Source organism: Quercus suber, unplaced genomic scaffold (assembly GCF_002906115.3).
Source record: "Quercus suber isolate HL8 unplaced genomic scaffold, Cork oak 2.0 scaffold_176, whole genome shotgun sequence".
NCBI lineage: Eukaryota > Viridiplantae > Streptophyta > Magnoliopsida > Fagales > Fagaceae > Quercus > Quercus suber.
Genome location: NW_027069636.1, coordinates 677,420 through 698,389, shown reverse-complemented (window position 1 = coordinate 698,389; position 20,970 = coordinate 677,420). Strand labels below are relative to the sequence as shown.

At 37.2% G+C, this 20,970-nt stretch overlaps 1 protein-coding gene across 1 annotated transcript; it reads left to right on the top strand.

Moving 5' to 3' along the window:
• Nucleotides 1-10,133: 10,133 nt before the first annotated feature.
• LOC111998459 (DDB1- and CUL4-associated factor homolog 1) lies at nucleotides 10,134-20,820 on the top strand. The gene is given in 15 exon segments (XM_024030556.2): nucleotides 10,134-10,628; nucleotides 11,861-11,939; nucleotides 12,102-12,218; nucleotides 12,303-12,454; nucleotides 12,636-13,500; nucleotides 13,588-13,685; nucleotides 13,974-14,394; nucleotides 14,523-15,125; nucleotides 15,209-15,391; nucleotides 15,522-16,085; nucleotides 17,143-17,253; nucleotides 17,414-17,532; nucleotides 17,660-19,295; nucleotides 19,948-20,421; nucleotides 20,424-20,820. Coding segments are annotated over 15 exon segments (5,910 nt in total). The 5' UTR covers nucleotides 10,134-10,356; the 3' UTR covers nucleotides 20,640-20,820.
• Nucleotides 20,821-20,970: the final 150 nt, after the last annotated feature.

Here is a 20,970-nt window from a genome sequence, read left to right as displayed (position 1 = left end):
CCACCGCTGTTAAGTCCTTTGTAACCGAGGGAAGAACTCCTCCTATATTTAGCTGTCTCCCCGGCAGCGCGGCCTTGATCAGAGAAGAAGGAAAAGTTCAAAAGCCCGTATACTACGCCAGCCGGGCATTTCGTGGTGCAGAGGGAAGGTATCCACCTATGGAGAAGCTCGCCTTCGCTTTGGTTACAGCGGCCTGCAAACTTAAGCCATACTTTCAAGCCATACTTTCAAGCCCAAAGGGTAATCATCCTAACTGACAAACCCTTATGACGAGTGATGAACAACCCCGAAGCTGCTAGTCGATTGGCGCTATGGGCGATAGAGTTAAGTGAGTTTGACATTTAGTACCACTCGCGCATCATTATCAAAAGGCAGGTAGTCGCCGAATTTATAGCAAAATTCACGAACGGGGAAGACAAGGGGGCAAACGAATGTCCGCAGTGGAGAATACATACAGACAGGTCGTCAAACAAGTAGGCCAGGGATGTAGGTGTCGTTCTTCTCTCTTTTGAAGGAGACTAGATCAAATGTATGGTCCGCCTCGATTTCCTGATACCAAGAATGAAGTGGAGTATGAATAGATTCCGACGATGTACTCTCTTTTGTTCAACTTTCTTCATTAATAGATTTCGTCGATGTGCAGGAAATAGGTTCCGAAAGCAATTGGACCACACCGTTAGTCTCTTGCTTGAAAAATGGCGTCTTACCAGATGGAAGGGAGGCCGCAAGAAAGCTAAAGGTCCAAGCAGTGAGATTCGTCTTAATAAGCGACGTCTTGTATAAGAGAGGCTTCTCCCACCCATACCTAAGGTGTTTAGATCCTGAAGAAACAAAATACATTATAAGAGAAGTACACGAAGGGATCTGCAGAAACCATTTAGGGCCGCGGTCTTGGTGCACAAACTCATCTGAGTGGGGTTCTACTTGCCCACCATGCAGAAGGATGCTCAGGCTTATGTCAAAGCCTACGACAAATGTCAAAAGTTTGGCAATGTCATCAGACAGCCCTTCGAAGAATTAACCCAATTGACAACCCTATGGCCATTCGCTCAGTGGGGATTAAATATTATAGGGCCATTTCCAATAACAGCGCGACAGCTGAAGTTCCTGATAGTAGGCATAGACTACTTCACAAAATGAGTGGAAGCTGAAACCTTAGCCACCATTACGGAGAAGAACGTGAGAAGTTTCGTCTGGAGGTCCATCATATATAGGTTTGGGATCCTAAGAGTCTTAGTCTCGGACAACGGGAAATAATTTGATAACGACTCTTTCTGGGATTTTTGCTCTCAACTAGGGATAAAAAATCATTACTCCTCCCCCGCCCACCCTTAAGCTAACAGACAAGTTGAAGTCACGAACTGATCTTTACTTAAAATCATCAAAATTCGGCTCGAGGGGGCAAAGGGCATATGGCCTGAAGAGTTGCAAAGTATCCTATGGGTGTATAGGACAACGGTGAGAACACCCACAGAAGAAACACCATTTCGGCTAACACACGGGAACGAAGTAATCATTCCAGCCGAAGTCAGACTCACAAGTTACAGGGTGGACAATCATGATGAAAGAAGAAACGACGAGGCTATGTGTCACGAAATTACTACCCAATTTATTATGCTTAATTAGGTCCATTATTCTGATGTAATGGGTGTTACAAGATTAATTGTTGAATATTAATCTGATAGGCTGAAGTTACACAATTAATGGTGAGATAAGGAGTTTTTGAAGATTGAAAAGACCCAAACGGATAGTCCATTAAGTAGGTTAATGACTCTTTATTTTTCATAATAAAAATGAAGTATTAACTCGGGTCATTTACTCACTAACAGATATGATAATTACTCTGAATGGGCTGTCAAGTAAGAGGATCCAAGAGACTGATTCATTTTCATTTTTGATACCTCCACCCTTCACCTCCCCCTTGCGCATGTATCTGCACCAATATCTGAGACAATTCATGTTAGCCTATTAATCACCACAATTAAAAAAAAAAACAAAACAAAACAGTCTCTCTCATTTTCAATGTGGGATTAAACATTTTCACTAACTCCCCATCTTCCATATTCACTCCCACATCTTTACATTTATGTTATAACATTTATTCATTTTAATTATTTAATATTAAAATGCTCCAACACTCTAGATTATGTATTTACATAATGTACTGCATAATATATCATCACTGCATAAGGTATCTGCCAACAAATACAATTCTCCTAAACAATTATCATTTATTATATAACAATATTATTAGTCCAAGGTAAAGATTGTCTCATGTAAAAGTAATTTAGACCAATATAGGTACTATGTTTAAAAATTTCATCTTTTACTTCATTAATTATTTCTTCTTCTTCTTCTCTTTTATTTTTCATTTTTTTGCACTTTATGTACGAAAAAGAAGTAACTTCTGCTTGAAATCCATCAAATCGAAAATTTCTTAGAGAGAAGAGAAAATCAAGCTTGAAATTCAAAGCAAAGAATTGAGATTTTGGTGGAGAGGAATGAAATAATTACCACTGCAAATTTGTTCTCCTTTACAAGTCAGAGCTATTGACTAATCAATGAAGGAAAAAAAAATCTAATCAAAGAATTGTGTTACAGATGGGAAGAGAAACATGAAGAAAAGAGAGAAGAGAGAGAGATCTATGGGAAGAGAAGAGACCAGAGTTAGCGACAGTGAAGGTGCTAGGAGAGAAAAAGTAAAGGGAAGAGAGAAATTAAAAGTGAGAATCTTACCATGAGAGAGGGAATGCACCAAAAAATTATGTTTCCCATGGCTATAGATGAAAATAATATTCATAGGAGATGCAACATGTGAGAGAGAGATTGTTTTCCAAACAACTTTTTTGGAAAACAACCTATAGAAAATAAGCCTTATTTTTATTAGGATTTTCCGTTGACCAAAGATAGTTTTCCAATGACCAGTTTTTTTGTTTTACCAAATACTGCAAAATGTGAAAAACTATATTTACAGAAGGTTTTCCAGCAAAACAAACAAAACACCAATATACTGAAATAAAAAACCAATGGACGGCGCAACCAAACACTAATAGATGTTGAAAGAAAGAAAGAAACCTAACCTAAAGAAAAAAACCTAACCCAATATACTGAAAGCTCCAGAAGGACAATCTGCAGAACCAATGGATTGGAGAAGGAGATCGCTAGATCGGGCCTCAAACTTGAGCTCCAAAATGGCAGAACACATTGGATCGGGGATCGGTCTTCCTCGCCTCGACGTGTTGCCTAGTGCCCGAGCGCCACCCCTCAACCTCAGGCCTCCCTACTCTAGTGCTCCCTCAACCTCAAGTTATTTCATCTCTGTCTCAATCTTTCTCTATTTATTTGAAGAATGAAAGTGAAATGAAATTATGAAATAAGTCTCTCTTTCTCTCTCTCTCTCTCTCTCTCTCTCTCTCTCTCTCTCTCTCTCTCTCTCTCTCTCTCTCTCTCTCTCTCTCTTTTGATTGTCCGTTGCTTTTGCTTAGCTCTATTTATAACTTTATTAATATTTGCCCTTGTTTTTGGCTTTATCTGTTGGTGTTGGTGAGATACAATTAATTGTCTTTTGGTGTTGGTGTTGGTGTCTTTTGGTGAGAATCGTGAGATACAATTAATTGGCTCTAGTCTTGTGATTAGGGGCCATAGGGCATTGGGGCTTGTCTATTGAATTGGGGGGTGGATGGGGGCATGGGGCCGGGGTAAATGCACATGGGGTATGTGGCTGTGTGCTAGTGCAGTAGTGCAACTAATAAACAATCATTTAATTAACCAATAATTAATTGAGGAAAGCAACTAATAAACAATAATTAATAATTTAATTAACAAATACATTATAAAAGACAAACAAATTAAATTATGTTACTATGTTAGGCTAAATAACAATTAATAATTTTATAATTAATGAAACAACAATATAACAAATTATAGTTTATAAAAATCAAACAAATTAATGAAACAACTAAATAATAATAATTAATAATTTTATTAATATTTCAAATGAACTTTTAGTTTATTGTTTATTATTTTGCTATAATTATAGACAAACATTTGATAAGAAAACCACATACCCAGTATTCATCTTCTGTGCAAGATTCATCTTCTAAGCGTATTCGTGTTGACTTTAACTTAGAAAATCTTCATTTAGATCCTGGGTTACGAGAAAGGATATCATCTTATCATCCTAATAATCATGATGAAATGAGAATATATTATTTACAAAAAGGCCCTTGTCAACCTATTTTCCAAAACCTGATGATTACCTTCTATCATATTTTTCTGGAAAGCCCCGTTGATTTAGATTCGAATGGTATGTAAATAGAAAGTAGTTAGAATATAGTATAGACAATAATGCAGTATTTTGTTTATATTGCTACCTATTTGGGCAAGATATTGGTAAGTAAGGAGGAGGTGAGACTTTCATAACAAAGGGATTCAAACTTTTGAATCATAAAGAGAAGTTAAATTCCCATGTTGGAGGAGTTAATAGTGCTCATAACTAAATTGTCAAGAAGAGTGAAGATCTAATGAAGGAAAAGCAACACATTCAAAGTGTTTTGGATAAGTAATCAAATCAAGATAAAATTGAATATCAGGTTCAATTAAATGCAATAGTTGACTGTATAAGATTCCTTTTATGTCGGGGATTATTTTTTCGTGGTCATGATGAATCTCAAGGTTCAAGTGATAAAGGAAATTTCCTTGAGCTTCTATAATTTTTGGGAGATCACAATGAATCTATCAATGAAGTGTTGCAAAAAGTTCCAAAAAATTGCAAGCTTAGCCACCATGATATTTAAAAAGGCATTGTGAATTCAATTGCACGTGAAACATCCAAAGCCATCATCAAGGATCTTGACAATGGGTTCTTTTCAATATTAGTTGATGAGTCACATGATATCTCAGTGAAATAGCAAATGGCCCTCGTTCTTCATTATGTGAACAAAAAATGAATTATTATAGAGCGGTTCCTTAGTATTATACATGTAGCAAGTACCACCGCTTTGTCACTCAAATATGCTATTGAATGTTTACGTGGGCAAGGTTATGACGGGGCTAGTAATATGTAAGGTGGTATCAATGGTCTCAAAAATTTAATTTTGAAAGAGAATAAGTCAGTATTTTATGTCTATTGTAAACTTCAATTGACACTTGTTGCCGTTGCTAAAAATCACATTAACATTACTGATATATTTTTTTTTATGTGATTAGTAATTTAGTAACTGTTGTTGGAGGCTCTTGTAAGAGACGAGATGCTCTTCGAGATGCACAATTTGTCAAAATTAAAAAAGATTTAGATAATGGTGTACATAGAAGTGGGCAAGGTTTGAATCAAGAGACAAATCTTAAACGTCCTGATGATACACGTTAGAGATCATATTATGAGACTATTTTCAACTTGATTTTGATGTTCTCTGCTGTTGTTGATGTTCTTGAGATTATTAAAGAAGATGGCCTCTTCGACCAAAAAGTTGAAGCTTGATCTATTATGAGGTTAATTCTATCTTTTGAATTTGTCTTTGCTCTATACTTGATGAAAAACATTTTAGGGATTACAAATGAGTTGTCAATAGCATTGCAAAAAAAAAAAAAAAAATCAAGATATAGTAAATGCTATGGATCTTGTTAAAGTGTGTAAGTAACGATTGCAAGTGATGATAGATGATAAATGGATATCTTTATTAACTGAAGTGTTTTCATTTTGTACTACACATGATATTCCTATTTTGAAAATGGATGGAATATTTGTAATTAGTGGGAGGCCGAAACGCAACACCCAATAAAATACAAATTTACATCATTATTGTGTTGAGCTATTTTATATAGTCATAGATATGCAACTTCAAGAGTTTAACAACCGTTTTTTAGAGGCGAATACTGATTTGCTACTTTGTATGGCTTGCTTGAATCCAATTGAGTCATTTGTGACTTTTGATAAGGAAAAATTGATATGTCTAGCAATGTTCTATCCATTTGATTTTCTTGGAACAGATATCTTGGCACCTAACTCTCAACTTCAGAATTACATTTTTGATATACCCAACAATGACTTGTTTTTAGAGCTTCAAGGATTTAGTGAACTTACTGAAAAGTTAGTGAACATAGGGAAGCATGAGACTTATCCATTAGTATATTTTCTTTTGAAGTTAGTTTTGACCCTTTCTGTCACTATTGCAACAGTAGAAATAAGTTTTCAGCAATGAAATATATAAAGAATGAACTACACAATCGAATGAGAGATTAGTGGATGAATGATTACTTGATTGTGTATATTGAAAGAGATGTAGCTTGTAACACTGATAATGAGACTATCATGCAACGATTTCAAAATATGAAAATTTGTAGAAGGCAATTGTAAACTTTATATATTTGCATGTTTTTTTTATTGTTATTGTTGTCAATATATAAATTTCTCTTTTTATTAGATTGTGTAATTTATGCTTCTTAAGGAATACCCTAAGAAAAATTGTTGGAGCCGCCACTACGAGAAGCCCCAAGTTATATTGAGCTAAAACCTTTTCTCCCTCTTTTGTCGTTCTTCACTCTTCTCTCGTGTATCTCCCTTCCAAAAATGCCAACCTCCTGTTATCTAGCCCATTTTCCCTTTTATAACGCCCTCCTAGATATGAAATTTCTTACAATGGGAAAACCTCTTAGAGTAAACCCAACAGCCCAAGGAAAGGTTCTTCAGCCCACTCTATCTTCTTTACCCTTGTGTGTCTGTTTCTTGAGAAGCCCCAAGTTATTAAGCTAAAAACTTATCTCCCTCTTTGGTCGTTCTTCACTCTTCTCTCGTGTTGGGGATGACAATTTTGCCCCGCTTTGCTTTGACCTGCCCCGCCCCACCCCACCCCACCCTGCCAAGTGCAGGTTTTCCCCACCCCGCAATGGTGGTGGGGCGGGGATGAGTTTAGTATTTTTATCCCCCCCGCCCCACCCCGCCCTGCAAACTATAATTGTAAATTTAGTAAACCCTAAATCACTAATATTTAAAGTGAAACACAAGAGTACAAAACATGAGATAAAATATTTTTTATTTTAAATCCCTACTGCTATTGGCGCCCTCTGACCCATCCCTCTTCTCTATAGTCTATACGTGTTTTTCAAGTTTCAAGCCAGACTCCACTCCAAGTCCAAGATGTTGCTTTTTAGGTTCATCTCATTCACTGTCTTCCTTTTGTTTTAGTGTTTCTTAAATCAAATTTTTTCAATTTAAATTTTGGTTCTTTTTTTCTATCTAAAATTGGTATATTTGTTTATAGCTATTAAAGAAGCACAATTGGAAGGAAAAAAGGCTGGTCACGTAGTGCTTCCAGTAGGCAATAGGTTTGTTTCTTATCATATTCCAATTGTTTCAAAAAAAAAAATTTCACATTGTTTCATGTTTCCAATAGTCAGTAGGTTTGAGCAGACTTGGATTTCATTATGTATTAGGTCGTTTGAAGCTAGATGTGATTCATTATATGTTTGGCCCCACACTTGCTATTAGGCAGTTTTGAATTATGTTGTTACGTATTAGACTATTTAAATACTTGGTTTATTTAAATGCTTGGATTTTAAAACATTTTGTTTTGTTGTGATTTATATTATTGTAGCAAAAATTATATATATATATATATAATTGTATTAGGGGCGGGGCCCCAAGAGGCGGGGATGGGGTAAGGTAGTTTGCCCCTCACCCTGGGGTAGGGTGGGGATGGGGAAGGGCAACAACCATGCCTATCTCGTGTATCTCCCCTCCAAAAATGCCAGCCTCCTGTTATCTAGCCCACTTTCCCTTTTATAACGCCCTCCTAGTGTGATCCCAATGATGATGTTTCATCCACTTTGTCACATGGACCCCACTTTTATTCAAGATTCCTAATCAGGTGGGACTTTTTGAGGATTTTCTTGAAACTTGCACCTGATGCCAAATGGTGCTCGATAGGTGATTTCTCCCAAGGCACTATCATTCTCATCCGTTCAGGCTGGATTTGGCCTTCGGACCATCAAGGTCTAATGGGTTGGTCCCAACTTGATATTGGATTCCGACCTCATAACTATACGAAGGCTAATGGCCGAGCCCCAACTTGATACTGGGCCCTAACCTCTTAACCATATGAAGGATAATGGGGCGGGCCCCGGCCCGATGCTCCTACAAAAACAACCTAAAACTTTAAAGAACAAATGTATGGTTTAGTTTAGTTTTTTTTTTTTTTTTTTTGGGTATAGACAAATTATGATTGACATAGAGGTTTTTATGTATTGTCATTTTATGTTAAGTTTGTTTTTATCTTTTGTAAGAGCATCTCAAAGTACTCTCATCAGCCATAAACAACTTGTCAACAAAATTTATTATGAACAAAACCTCAATACACTTATTGAGGTATTGGTCATTAACGCACCAAATACAAAATACTCTTTATTCTCTCTCTCTCATCCAGACAAATTGACAGAAATGGAGGACACTGACTGGCTAACAATCCAGTGGCATGTTGTCGATGCAGTCAATGTTGAATTAGGAAATGATGGGTTGAAAGCAAATTGATATTTGGAGATAGAAAAATTAATATTTAAATGAAACGTGATAGATTATTGAGTATAATATAATAGTTAGTGAATAATATATTAGCACAAATTGAAAAAGTAATATTTTTTGATCAAATTTGGCTAAAAATACTAATGCAAAGGATCTCAATATATATTTTTTTAATAAGGAAAAAAATTGGAATAGACACATGATGAAAGGAATTGAATGAAAAATAATATGTTTTTTTTTCTAATGTGTTAAGTTCACTGGTGAATGATTCATTAAAAAAAATCACAGGTGAATGAATGAGTGATAAATAAATAAGTATATCATTTTAATAATACATCAAAAAATGACGGTATGTTTATTTTACTTAATTATAAGTTATGTATTAAGAGTCATGTAGTTCAGTGACATCGATTGATCTTCTTTACAATGAGAAATAAGACTCAAAATATCAAGAGTTGCGTAACTTAGTGATATCAATTGATCTCCTTTATAAGGAGAAATAGGATTCAAATCCTCATATTAAATAATATCGAATTATGTGGGTCCAGTTATTTCAACTAATAAACTCTGTAGTAGCTGAATAAGAGATACGAGATTTAATTCTCGCATATACTAAAAACCAATTGGTGATTTGGTTTGATAATAAAAAGCGCAATCATCATAAGCAAACATCATAGCTTGAAATTTTATAAAATAATAATAATAATATTGAATTATAAAAAATATAAATTAATAAAGCTAAGTTATGTACTATAAAATATGATCCAATACATGCCTTGATGACATAAATCTAAACCAAAATATATAAATTGGACTGAGAAATAAAATACTTGTAAGAAACCAGCAGCTTCTTGGTGATTGGAATATGGGTATGAGTTAGTGCTTTAAATTTATCATACATTAATCCGAATAAAAATTAAAAACTCTTCATAAGATAGATGCTCTCAAGTCATCATAAATAAACAACAAAAAAACAATAATCAAACATACAAATTATATTACTTAGCTCAATAGATTTAATATATTGTTGTTAAAGTAAAGATCTAGGTTCAAGACCCGCTCATATAAAAAAAAAACTCTATAGCTTTTTTTTTTTTATTGCCCATCCATAATATTATAGCTTGATATGTAGTAACCATTAGGTCCATTACAAATCTTTTGAATCAATAAATCTCTCTCTTACTCTATTAGCTTATTTTACTTTATAAAAAATAAGTTCGGTAGAAATATAAATATTGTATACAGAAAAGAAAAAAAAAATAAAGGTTTAAATTATATATAATTCAGCAAAAAAAACTTATATATAAACAAGTAAGAAAAAAAGTTTGGAAAAAAAAAAAAAAAAAAATTATATAATTCAGCAAAAAAAACTTATATATAAACAAGTAAGAAAAAAAGTTTGGAAAAAAAAAAAAAAAAAAACCAAACGGAGACTTTATTGAACCCCAAAGGCTCAAACTTATTTGTTTTATTTATTAAAAAAGAAAAAGAAAAAGAAGCTAGGGCTACAAAGATGAATCGGGTCGGGTCGCTCTGGAACATTCCGACTCGTTTTCTCCAGACCCCTCTGCCTTTCTCTCTCTAGGATCTCCTTCCACTATAAAAAACGAAACCCACTCAGGGACGCGTTCTCTCTCTCTCTCTCTCTCACTATTTTTTTTCAAGCTCTCTCTCTGCAACTCCCCAACTCCAAAAAATAAAAAAACACTAACAAACACACGCATACAAAATAAAACTATAGCAATAAGCCCCCAAAAATTCATTCATTCTTATTTCTATTTTTCTTCTTAATTGTAAAACACAATCATATAATTTTCAAATAATATTTATTTATAATATATATGGAGGCAGCCATGAATGACCAAGAGAACCAAGGCGAAGACGAAGAAGCTCAGCCTTCTCAACCACCACCTGTATCGGAATCTCAGCCTCAGTCTCAAGCAGAAGAGGAAGAAGACGACGAGGAAGAAGAAGAAGAGGAACCGAGAAATGAAGACGACGAGTTGATCGCCAAGGCTCAGAAGCTCATGGAGAAGATCACTTCCTCGCCTGAAAACCCTAGCTCCTCCGCTCTCCATGCCCTAGCCTCCCTCCTCGAAACTCAAGAATCGCGGTACGCTTTCTCTCTCTCTCTCTCTGTCAAACTGTAATTTTGGAATTTGTATGCTGTAAAAGAAGGGATTGGATTAATGCCGGGGGTTTTTTCTTTATTTTTTTTGGCAAAATTTGAAATTCTTTGAAGCAATGAATGTATGTACGTATATGCTTGAAGTTTTTCTATGCCTGTGTATATTTCATATTATTTTAATTATTTCATTTTGTTCTTAATTTGGTTTTGATACTTCTCTTTAGGTTTTTTGTGAGCTTAGTTGAGTTGAGTTGAGTGATGTGATGTGAATTAAATTGATGATTTTTATTTATGATTTTGCAAGTTAAAGTGAGTTCCTTTGGATTACACTATTTATTTTCATAGTGTGCAATTTGTGTAATTTTTTTTTTAATAAAATTTTTGGATAAGTAATAGAAACTTTATAAGGAAAATTAGACAATCAATCATGTACAAGAAGGTTGCAAAAGAAGCAAAATTGTTCAGCTCTTCAAAAAGAGAATATGTAAGTGATAAATTCAAAAAAGAAAGTTCTATGATATGGCAGCTTGTATCCACAAGTTTGTTAACAAATGCTGTATCAGGTAATGGCCTTTCTGTGTCAGTTTGTCTTTTGGTTATGTCATACGGGTACCTTCTTTGGCCAAGATAGTACATACCGACTTATTTCTCAGTATTTAAGGACGTCTCTTGCATAATTATAGATTACAAGAACGCAAGCAACTTTGGTATTTTATTTTATTATTGAATCATCCGGGGTGGTAAAAACCAAAGAGGTAGCAAAAACAAAAAAACAAAACAAAAAAAAGAGGAAAAAAGATGGCTGATATAGAGAACTGATTGGGCACCACTATGAATGCTGGAATGGAAGAGGATATGAAAGTGATAAAGAGAATATATATATGTGTGTGTGTGTGTGTGTGTTAACAAGTTTTTTAATCTACTGTATGTTAAAAAGAAAAAAAAGTAAGCATCTCCATGGTAATTTTATAAGCCTTTTTAGGTTATCTACAATGTTTCTACTGGTTTTGCATATGTGGTTTACTGCCTTAGTAAGGTTCCACGTCAAAAAATTCATTTCATTCAGGAAGTCTGCATATGATTTATGTTGAATGGGTGTTCTTTGCATGTTCTTCTATCGTCTTATTGTTATTTGGTCTTGTTTCTTTTCTTATTTTAACAAAAATGTTGGACTTTCTTTTTGTATGTATTATTTATACATTCTACATTTAGTGCAGATACATGGAAGAGAATGGTCATTCCCCTAATAATATTCGTGCTTCACATAACATTGGACGGCTTGGAAGCTTAGTCCGGGTAACTAATTTTGGCCTCTGTCATTTTTTCTTTTCTTTTCCCAATCCTTATCGTTTTTGCTTCCCACTACCCCACCCAGCCTTTCTATGGGTGGTGCACCATAATAACTTCATTTAGATTACTTAGCAATGTGTATCATAAAATTTGCCCTATTGTCCTTAGGAAAACGATGACTTCTTTGAGTTGATATCTTCAAAGTTTCTATCAGAAGCAAGATACCCACCCTCCATCCAGGCAGCTGCTTCAAGGCTTCTTCTAAGCTGCTCGCTGACTTGGATTGTAAGAAATTTGTCTTCTTTGATCTATTTGGTGTGATTATTGTGAGTTTATGGTGTATTAACAATTGGATGAGCTATTTTGCAGTATCCTCATGTATTTGAAGAAGCCGTTTTGGAGAACATAAAAAATTGGGTGATTGATGATGCTTCCAGAATTCCTAGTGTTGATCACAAATGCCCAGATTATGAAATGTTGAAAACCTATTCTACTGGACTTCTTGCTGTATCTTTGGCAGGGTACGCTGCTGAAGTTGATTATTTACTGCTTATTTTTTAGTTCTCATTATATTCTTCTCCACTACTTTAGTTCTCATTATATTCTGCTGAAGGAGATTGCTTACCACATATTTTTAGTTCTCGTTATATCCTTCTGCACTAGTTTGCTTCACATTAATATAAATATTTTGGTCAATTTCAGTGGTAATCAGGTAGTAGTAGAAGATGTGTTGACATCTGGATTGTCTGCCAAGCTTATGCGCTATCTTCGTGTGCGTGTCCTTGGGGAGACAAATACAAGCCAGAAAGATGCTAATCATTTAACAGAGAATAAGACTGCATCTGCCGCTACTATCACAAGAGGCAGGGACGAAGGCCGAGGTAGGGTAAGGCAGGTTCTGGAAACAACTTATTTAGATGATCTGAGGGGAGCAGAGGAGAGATCCATAGATGACCAATGTGTTGAAAGGGATCAGGATAGAACCATTGTTTGGCAAGGACGTGGAGAAGAATGCTGGGTGAATGATGGTGAACCAAATGCCTTGGATGAAGAGTTAGATATGCCTGAGGCAGATGCCGATGGTGAGGACAGATGGCATAGTCGAGATTTGCGTGATGGGAAGAATAAATTTGGGGATTTTGATGAAAATACAAGGGATGACTCCTTAAGGCGCAGAACAAACCGTGGGTTGAGATCCAGAAGCAAGGGAAGGGTTAATGAAGGTGCTCTAGAGAATGAACAGCTTTTAACCTCACCAGGATCTGGTAGTCGACTAGGACAGGGGCGGAGCACAATGAGGAGTTTTTCAAGACATTTAGACATAAAAAAAGTACCAGATGCTAGAAAGTGTTATGGCAGGATCACATCTGATGCTGTGCCTGTCGAAAGAGAGGATAATGATGACTGCTATCAAGAATGTAGAATTGGATCTAAAGATATATCTGATCTGGTAAAGAAGGCAGTTAGAGCTGCCGAAGCTGAAGCGAGAGCAGCCAATGCACCTGCAGAGGCTATCAAAGCAGCTGGTGATGCTGCTGCTGAAGTGGTCAAAAGTGCGGCTTTTGAGGTATGCTGCATTGCTTTCCCTACTTTATACCAAATTATGGGTGCATGGAGTATTTAATTCTTACTGCTTTACTACTCTCTATGCTAGGAATTTAAAACTACGAACAATGAAGAAGCTGCTGTTTTGGCTGCTTCCAGAGCCGCATCCACCGTTGTAGATGCTGGAAATGCACTTGAAGTTTCAAGGTAGGTAATTTCATATTTAATATGTACAGAAATTGAGGGAGTATTTTTTTTTTTTTTTTTTTAATTTAAAATTTGGGAAGTTACACTAGCACCCGGTGAGTTTTGAACCCATGATCTCACCCTCTACCTACACTTGTGAGGGTAGGAAGTGCCATTTGAGCCTAGGCTCATTTGTGAGGGAGTACAAACAATGTGCTGCTTAAAGTTGTTGTAGATTTCCAGTGGCCCATGCATCTTTTTTGTTAGTTTGAGTATTTTTATAATAATACTTTCTTGGTTTGGTGACAGAAGCTCTATTATTGTCAAGGATGACACAATGATTCAAGGCGGGCCCGAAGCAGAAACCAGTGAGGATGTTGAAGAATATTTCATCCCGGACTCCGAATCTCTGGCACAGTCGAGAGAAAAATACTGTATTCAGTGTCTTGAGATACTTGGAGAATATGTTGAAGTTCTTGGACCTGTACTGCACGAAAAGGGGGTTGATGTCTGTCTTGCACTGTTGCAACGGAGTTCCAAACACAAGGAGCCATCAAAGATTGCAATCTTGCTTGATATAATGAAGCTAATCTGTGCATTAGCAGCTCACAGGAAATTTGCTGCATTATTTGTTGATCGGGGTGGCATGCAGAAACTTCTTGCTGTCCCTAGAGTTGCTCAAACCTTCCTTGGCCTTTCTTCCTGCTTATTTAGTATTGGTTCTCTGCAGGTAATGGCTTGTCAGAATGTTAGGTCTGATCGTTTGAAACTTTTTTTTTTTCTGCAAGTATTTTTCGCTGTATATCATTTTTATATAATCTGTTCATTGGGTTCTCAATTCCTAATAAATTCTTTCAGGGAATAATGGAACGTGTATGTGCTCTTCCCTCAGATATTGTTCACCAGGTGGTTGAGTTAGCTATCCAACTTCTTGAGTGCTCCCAGGATCAAGCTAGAAAAAATGCTGCCTTGTTTTTTGCTGCTGCATTTGTCTTCCGAGCAGTACTTGATGCCTTTGATGCTCAGGATGGTTTGCAGAAATTACTCATCCTGTTAAATGATGCTGCCTCAGTAAGGTCTGGAGTAAATACTGGAGCATTAGGCTTGTCCAGTTCAGGATCATTTCGAAATGATCGTTCATCTGCAGAAGTACTGACATCATCAGAGAAGCAGATAGCGTACCACACTTGTGTTGCTCTGCGGCAATATTTTAGAGCTCATCTCCTTTTGCTCGTGGAATCCATTCGTCCAAATAAAAGCACTCGAATTGCGGCCCGCAATATATCAAGTGTAAGGGCAGCCTACAAGCCACTTGACATCAGTAATGAAGCTTTGGATGCAGTCCTTCTGCAGCTACAGAAGGATCGGAAGCTGGGTCCAGCATTTGTAAGAACTCGCTGGCCTGCTGTTGAGAAGTTCTTAAGTTCTAATGGACATATTACATTGTTGGAATTGTGTCAGGTATGACATGCTCAGGTTTCATCTTTCCTCGCTTGTATTTGCTTCTTGCATTCTCTAATATGTCCAATTTTGGTTGTATTTAGGCCCCACCTGTCGAGCGTTATTTGCACGACTTGCTCCAATATGCATTGGGTGTTTTGCATATTGTTACATTAGTACCCAATACCCGCAAGATGATTGTAAGTGCCACATTAAGCAATAATCGCATTGGTATAGCAGTCATTTTGGATGCGGCAAATAGTGCTAGTAGTTATGTGGACCCAGAGGTAAGACATTGTGCAATCTATTGATTATCTTCCATAACATCTACGGTTGCTGGAATCAGACTAGCTGGTCATTTTGTCTGTTTGTTCACCACTATATCACATTTTCTTCTTTTCACTTGGATCTTTGCAGATCATTCAACCAGCACTAAATGTATTAGTCAATCTTGTTTGTCCACCACCTTCAATCAGCAATAAACCGCCTCTACTTGCACAAGGCCAGCATTCTGTTTCTGCCCAAACCTCAATTGGTCCTGCCATTGAGACTAGAGATAGGAACACAGAACGTAATATCTCAGATCGAGCTGTTAACAGTTCCAGCCAGAGTGATCAAAGGGACCGGAATGGGGAATCTAGTGTGGTAGATAGAGGCAGTGCTGCAGGTGGTACACAGTCTGTCAGTAGCACTTCACAAACTCCTGTTGCCCCAGCCACTTCAGGACTTGTTGGAGATCGTAGAATATCTTTAGGTGCTGGAGCAGGTTGTGCTGGCCTTGCTACACAATTGGAACTTGGATATCGTCAAGCAAGAGAGGCAGTACGTGCCAACAATGGCATAAAGGTTCTTCTCCATCTACTCCAACCACGCATATATTCACCTCCTGCTGCTCTTGATTGTCTTCGTGCTCTTGTATGCCGAGTCCTTCTTGGTCTAGCCAGGGATGATGCTATTGCGCACATACTGACAAAGCTTCAGGTAACTGACTTTCATATAATTAATAGTAATATTCTTATTTGAAATGACTGAATATCATATTTTGTTTCTTTTTACCATAAATGTGGATGCCTCTAGTGCCAGACCTGGTGATGATAAATGATGTTATCTGTAACAAAATTTGGCACTGCAGCCAGTATCAAAACCCAACTCAACCAATTAAGCCCAGTCTGGTCTGCTTCAGTTCATACCTCGTAGCCAGTTGTGTACAGGTCTATATTCCAGAATATTGCGTTTGGAGAAGTCAAAAAAAATGGACCTTTCAGACCTTCTTGTAGTCATATTCACTGTTTTTATGGATGAGTTCATTTCTGGACTTGCATTCCTTATACCCAATGAAACAGGGATTTCACTTTTCGAAATTTACCATATTGGTTGTTCTCAAAAGAGCCTACATATATTCCTTTTATGGAACTGAGTACCAGCACTTCCCATTTGGCCAGGATGCCCCAAATATTTTCTCAATATTTACTTGCAGTTGCAAAAGGGAGAGGGTATTATCTGATAAATTACCAGAGACTTCAAGGGAAGGAAACAATCCTCTTGTGACCTTTTGGGGATTTAAAAAGAAAAGTAGATGCAAAGTTTATACACAATTATGGTTATCTACAGGAAAAGGTTATCTGATAAACACAAGTGGAGATCACCGTCTCTTTACAGAGGAGTTAAATTTAATTTAATTTTTTTTCCTTTTAATCCATTACTTGACATGGTATTTTATGGTTGCAAAGAAAATTTGATTGTTTATTTGATATTTCCATGATAGTTTAGGTGACATTACCTGTAAAAAAAAAAAAAAAAATCATTATAGATCATTTCAAGTATAATTCTGCTGCAGCTTACAATTATCATATCCTAGTTAAGGTTCCGCAATAAGATTTAACTGTATTGATGTTATGTTTTACTGCACTCAAACTAGTTTACTGCTTTTCTGATGTTAAGTCATAGCTGTGTTAATATCTTATATATTAAGAGAAATGTTTGGATAAATCTCCCTAGGTCATCACTTTGTGTTACTTAGTTCAATTTGGTGTTCTAGGTTGGGAAAAAGCTATCAGAACTAATTCGAGATTCGGGCAGCCAGACAACTGGAACCGAGCAAGGCAGGTGGCAAGCTGAACTTTCCCAGGCAGCGATTGAGCTGATTGCAGTAAGCCTTTAAAAAAAAAAAATTATATATACATATATATAGAAAACTAGGGGTAGCTTTGAGGTCAGGAGTTGAAATTGGTTTCCATTATCTCTATCTCTCTATTGCTCTCTTTTCATCGCAGATGTAACTGAAACTATGTTGAACCACATATTTGCAGATTGTGACAAATTCAGGGCGTGCAAGTACTTTAGCAGCCACTGATGCTGCTACACCTACTTTGAGGCGCATAGAAAGAGCAGCTATAGCTGCTGCTACTCCTATTACTTACCATTCCAGGTACTTTATAATTTCTTTTTTGGTGTGATTTTTATGCATTCATCATCCATTGCTTTCTACTTGTACCTCATCTTTTCACCTTTTGACGCTCTCTCTTCTTGTGGTTATATGTTTACGAAAATCCCAGGGAACTTTTACTTCTAATCCATGAACACCTACAGGCGTCTGGTTTGGGTTCAACTGCTGCTGCATTGTTAAAAGAGGCTCAGTTGACGCCTTTGCCATCCTTGGCAGCTCCATCATCTCTCACACACCAACCCTCTTCACAGGAAGCCCCTTCTGTGCAACTCCAGTGGCCCTCTGGTCGTGCTCCTAGTGGATTTTTTACAGAAAAATCTAAACCTGCTGCACGGGATGAGGATACAAGCTTAAAGTATGACTCAACTATATTTTCCTCAAAGAAAAAACCGCTAGCTTTCTCGCCCAGTTTTGGTTTTCAGTCAAAAAATCAGTTGCTATCTTATGAATCTCACTCAGCATCTGTCAGGAAAATCTTCATGACTTCAAAACAATCTTCTGAACATGCAATTGTATCAGAAACCCCGGCTAGATCAGAAACTCCATCAGAGTCATTGCCAAACCCTAATTTTGATGCAGAGTCCCAGTGTAAGACTCCGATTGTATTGCCAATGAAGCGCAAATTATCAGAGCTAAAGGATATTGGGTCATTTTCATTCTCTGGAAAGCGATTTCATGCAAGTGAGCAAGGACTTCGGTCTCCAGTTTTTCCAACACCCAATACTGTTCGTAAAAGCAATCTACTAGCTGATACCATTGGGCTTTCTACACCAAGAGATCAGCACGGGCGATCAACACCAAGTAGTTGTTTGGGTGATTATGTGGATGACAGCCCATATACTAACATTCATATGGGTCAGGTGACACCGTTCCCACAACCTGGGCTTTTAAATGATCCTCAAACCATCAGCACAGAGCGTTTAACTCTAGACTCTCTTGTTGTTCAATATCTGAAGCATCAGCATCGCCAATGCCCTGCCCCCATAACCACTCTTCCACCACTCTCTCTCTTACATCCACATGTTTGTCCTGAACCAAAAAGAAGCCTTGAAGCCCCATCCAATGTAACAGCCCGACTTGGCACACGTGAGTTTAGAAGTATGTATGGTGGGGTACATGGAAATCGCAGAGATCGTCAGTTTGTTTACAGCAGATTTAGACCATGGAGAACTTGTAGGGATGATGTTGTTTCCCTTTTGACGTGCATTAATTTTCTTGGAGACTCATCCCGTTTGGCAGTTGGCACCCACACTGGAGAGCTCAAAATTTTTGACTCCAACAGCAACAATGTGCTGGAGAGCTGCATAAGCCATCAGTCTCCTATGACATTTATTGAGTCATATCTTTCTGGTGAGACGCAGTTGGTGCTTTCTTCAAGCTCCCAAGATGTAAGGTTGTGGGATGCATCTTCAATCTCAGGTGGGCCAATGCATCCATTTGAAGGGTGTAAGGCGGCAAGGTTTAGCAATGCTGGAAACATTTTTGCAGCCCTATCATCAGAACCTGGACGACGGGAAATTTTCCTGTATGATATTCAAACCTTCCAGTTGGAATTGAAACTATCAGACACGTATGCCAGTTCTACAGGTCGGGGGCATATTTATTCGCCCATCCATTTCAGCCCTTCAGATGCCATGCTGCTATGGAATGGGGTCCTGTGGGATCGACGGGTTCCTGCCCCTGTTCATCGCTTTGATCAATTTACAGATTATGGAGGTGGTGGTTTTCATCCAGCTGGGAATGAGGTATGGAGAGCCCTTCCTCTGCTATAGTAGTCGTACTGGTATTTCTTATATGAATATTATATGAGTGCTAACCTGCTGAACTCCTCATTACTAATCCTCATCACTAAAGCAAATTTATCTCCAGTCCCTTTTAGCAACTTTGTCCTACATTCAAAATGCAAGAAAATAACAACAATGTTTTCTACAAAAAGTTTAATGATCAAAATTACTTGATTATATTTATTTTCTTTTTCAGTTGTAGGGTTTATGTCTATAGAGTTTAACTGCCAATAACATCAGTTGGCTTATGATTGGGTTCATTAAGGTTTTTAATGCTAGGTGGATGAGGTTTTAGACTGATCAGTAGTAGCCTGGAGCGTAAATTAAACATTTAAACTAATTATCAAAATCAATTAATTAAACATATAAACTGTTTAATGGGCTTTTATTAGGATCTTGATTTTTTTTTTTTTGGGATTAGCTGTCTGGAGGTGTAACTTTTCCGAGATGCACCTGAATTTTTTTTATTTTTTCTTTAGAAAGAATTTTCCAAAATTCGAAACTGATATTGAACCCTTCTAACTATTGTTTAGATGCTTGTAGTCTCCCTCTCTCTCCATTATCTTTCCTGTGATTTTTTTTAATACATTTTTTTTTTTTTTTCATTTGACAGGTAATTATAAACTCTGAGGTCTGGGATCTCCGGAAGTTTAGGCTCCTCCGAAGCGTACCTTCTTTAGACCAAACAATGATAACATTTAATGCACGCGGTGATGTAATTTATGCAATCCTTAGGAGAAATCTTGAGGATGCAATGTCAGCAGTTCACACACGTCGATCCAAGCATCCCCTCTTTGCTGCATTCCGCACAGTGGATGCAGTCAACTACTCCGACATTGCCACTATTCCAGTGGATCGTTGTGTCCTCGACTTTGCAACAGAACCAACAGATTCCTTTGTAGGGCTGATTACAATGGATGACCAAGAAGAGATGATTTCTTCTGCTAGGGTTTATGAAATCGGTCGCCGAAGGTCAACCGATGATGATTCTGATCCCGATGATGCTGAGAGTGCGGAGGAAGATGAGGATGATGATGACGACGATGATGATGGTGATATGGACAGCTTACTGGGTCCAGATCTTGATGGGATGGTGATAGTGATGCTGATGATATGAGCAATGATGATGATAGTGTAAGTGATCTTGACGATGACGAAGATGATGGGGATTTCATCATGGATGGCGGAGGAGGAATACTGGAGATTGTGACCGATGGTGATGAGGATGATGATGATAGTCAACTGATAGAATCTTATACTAGTGACGATGAGGATGATTTTGCGGGCAACGCATTTGGTTACTAAATGTAATAGAATATTGATGTAATTATTGTTTATTGGGATTCCTCTCTTTTTCTTTTTTGTTCCTTTATATTTTATTTTTGGAGATGGGAAGTGGGAGAGGGCATGCCAATATAGATCGTTTTATCAGATCAGGTGTACTTTTTCAAAAAAAAAAATTTCAATATACAAGGTTTTTTTTTTTTTTTTTTTTGGGGGTGGGGGGGGTGGGGGTTGTTGGTGGGGGGGTTCTCGGAATTGTCTCACACAAAGGTTTACTTGACCGCACAATCAAAATCAAAACCAAGTTTGCCCTGTGAGATAGGAGTGATATCATGGCCATGGCAAGCGAGAA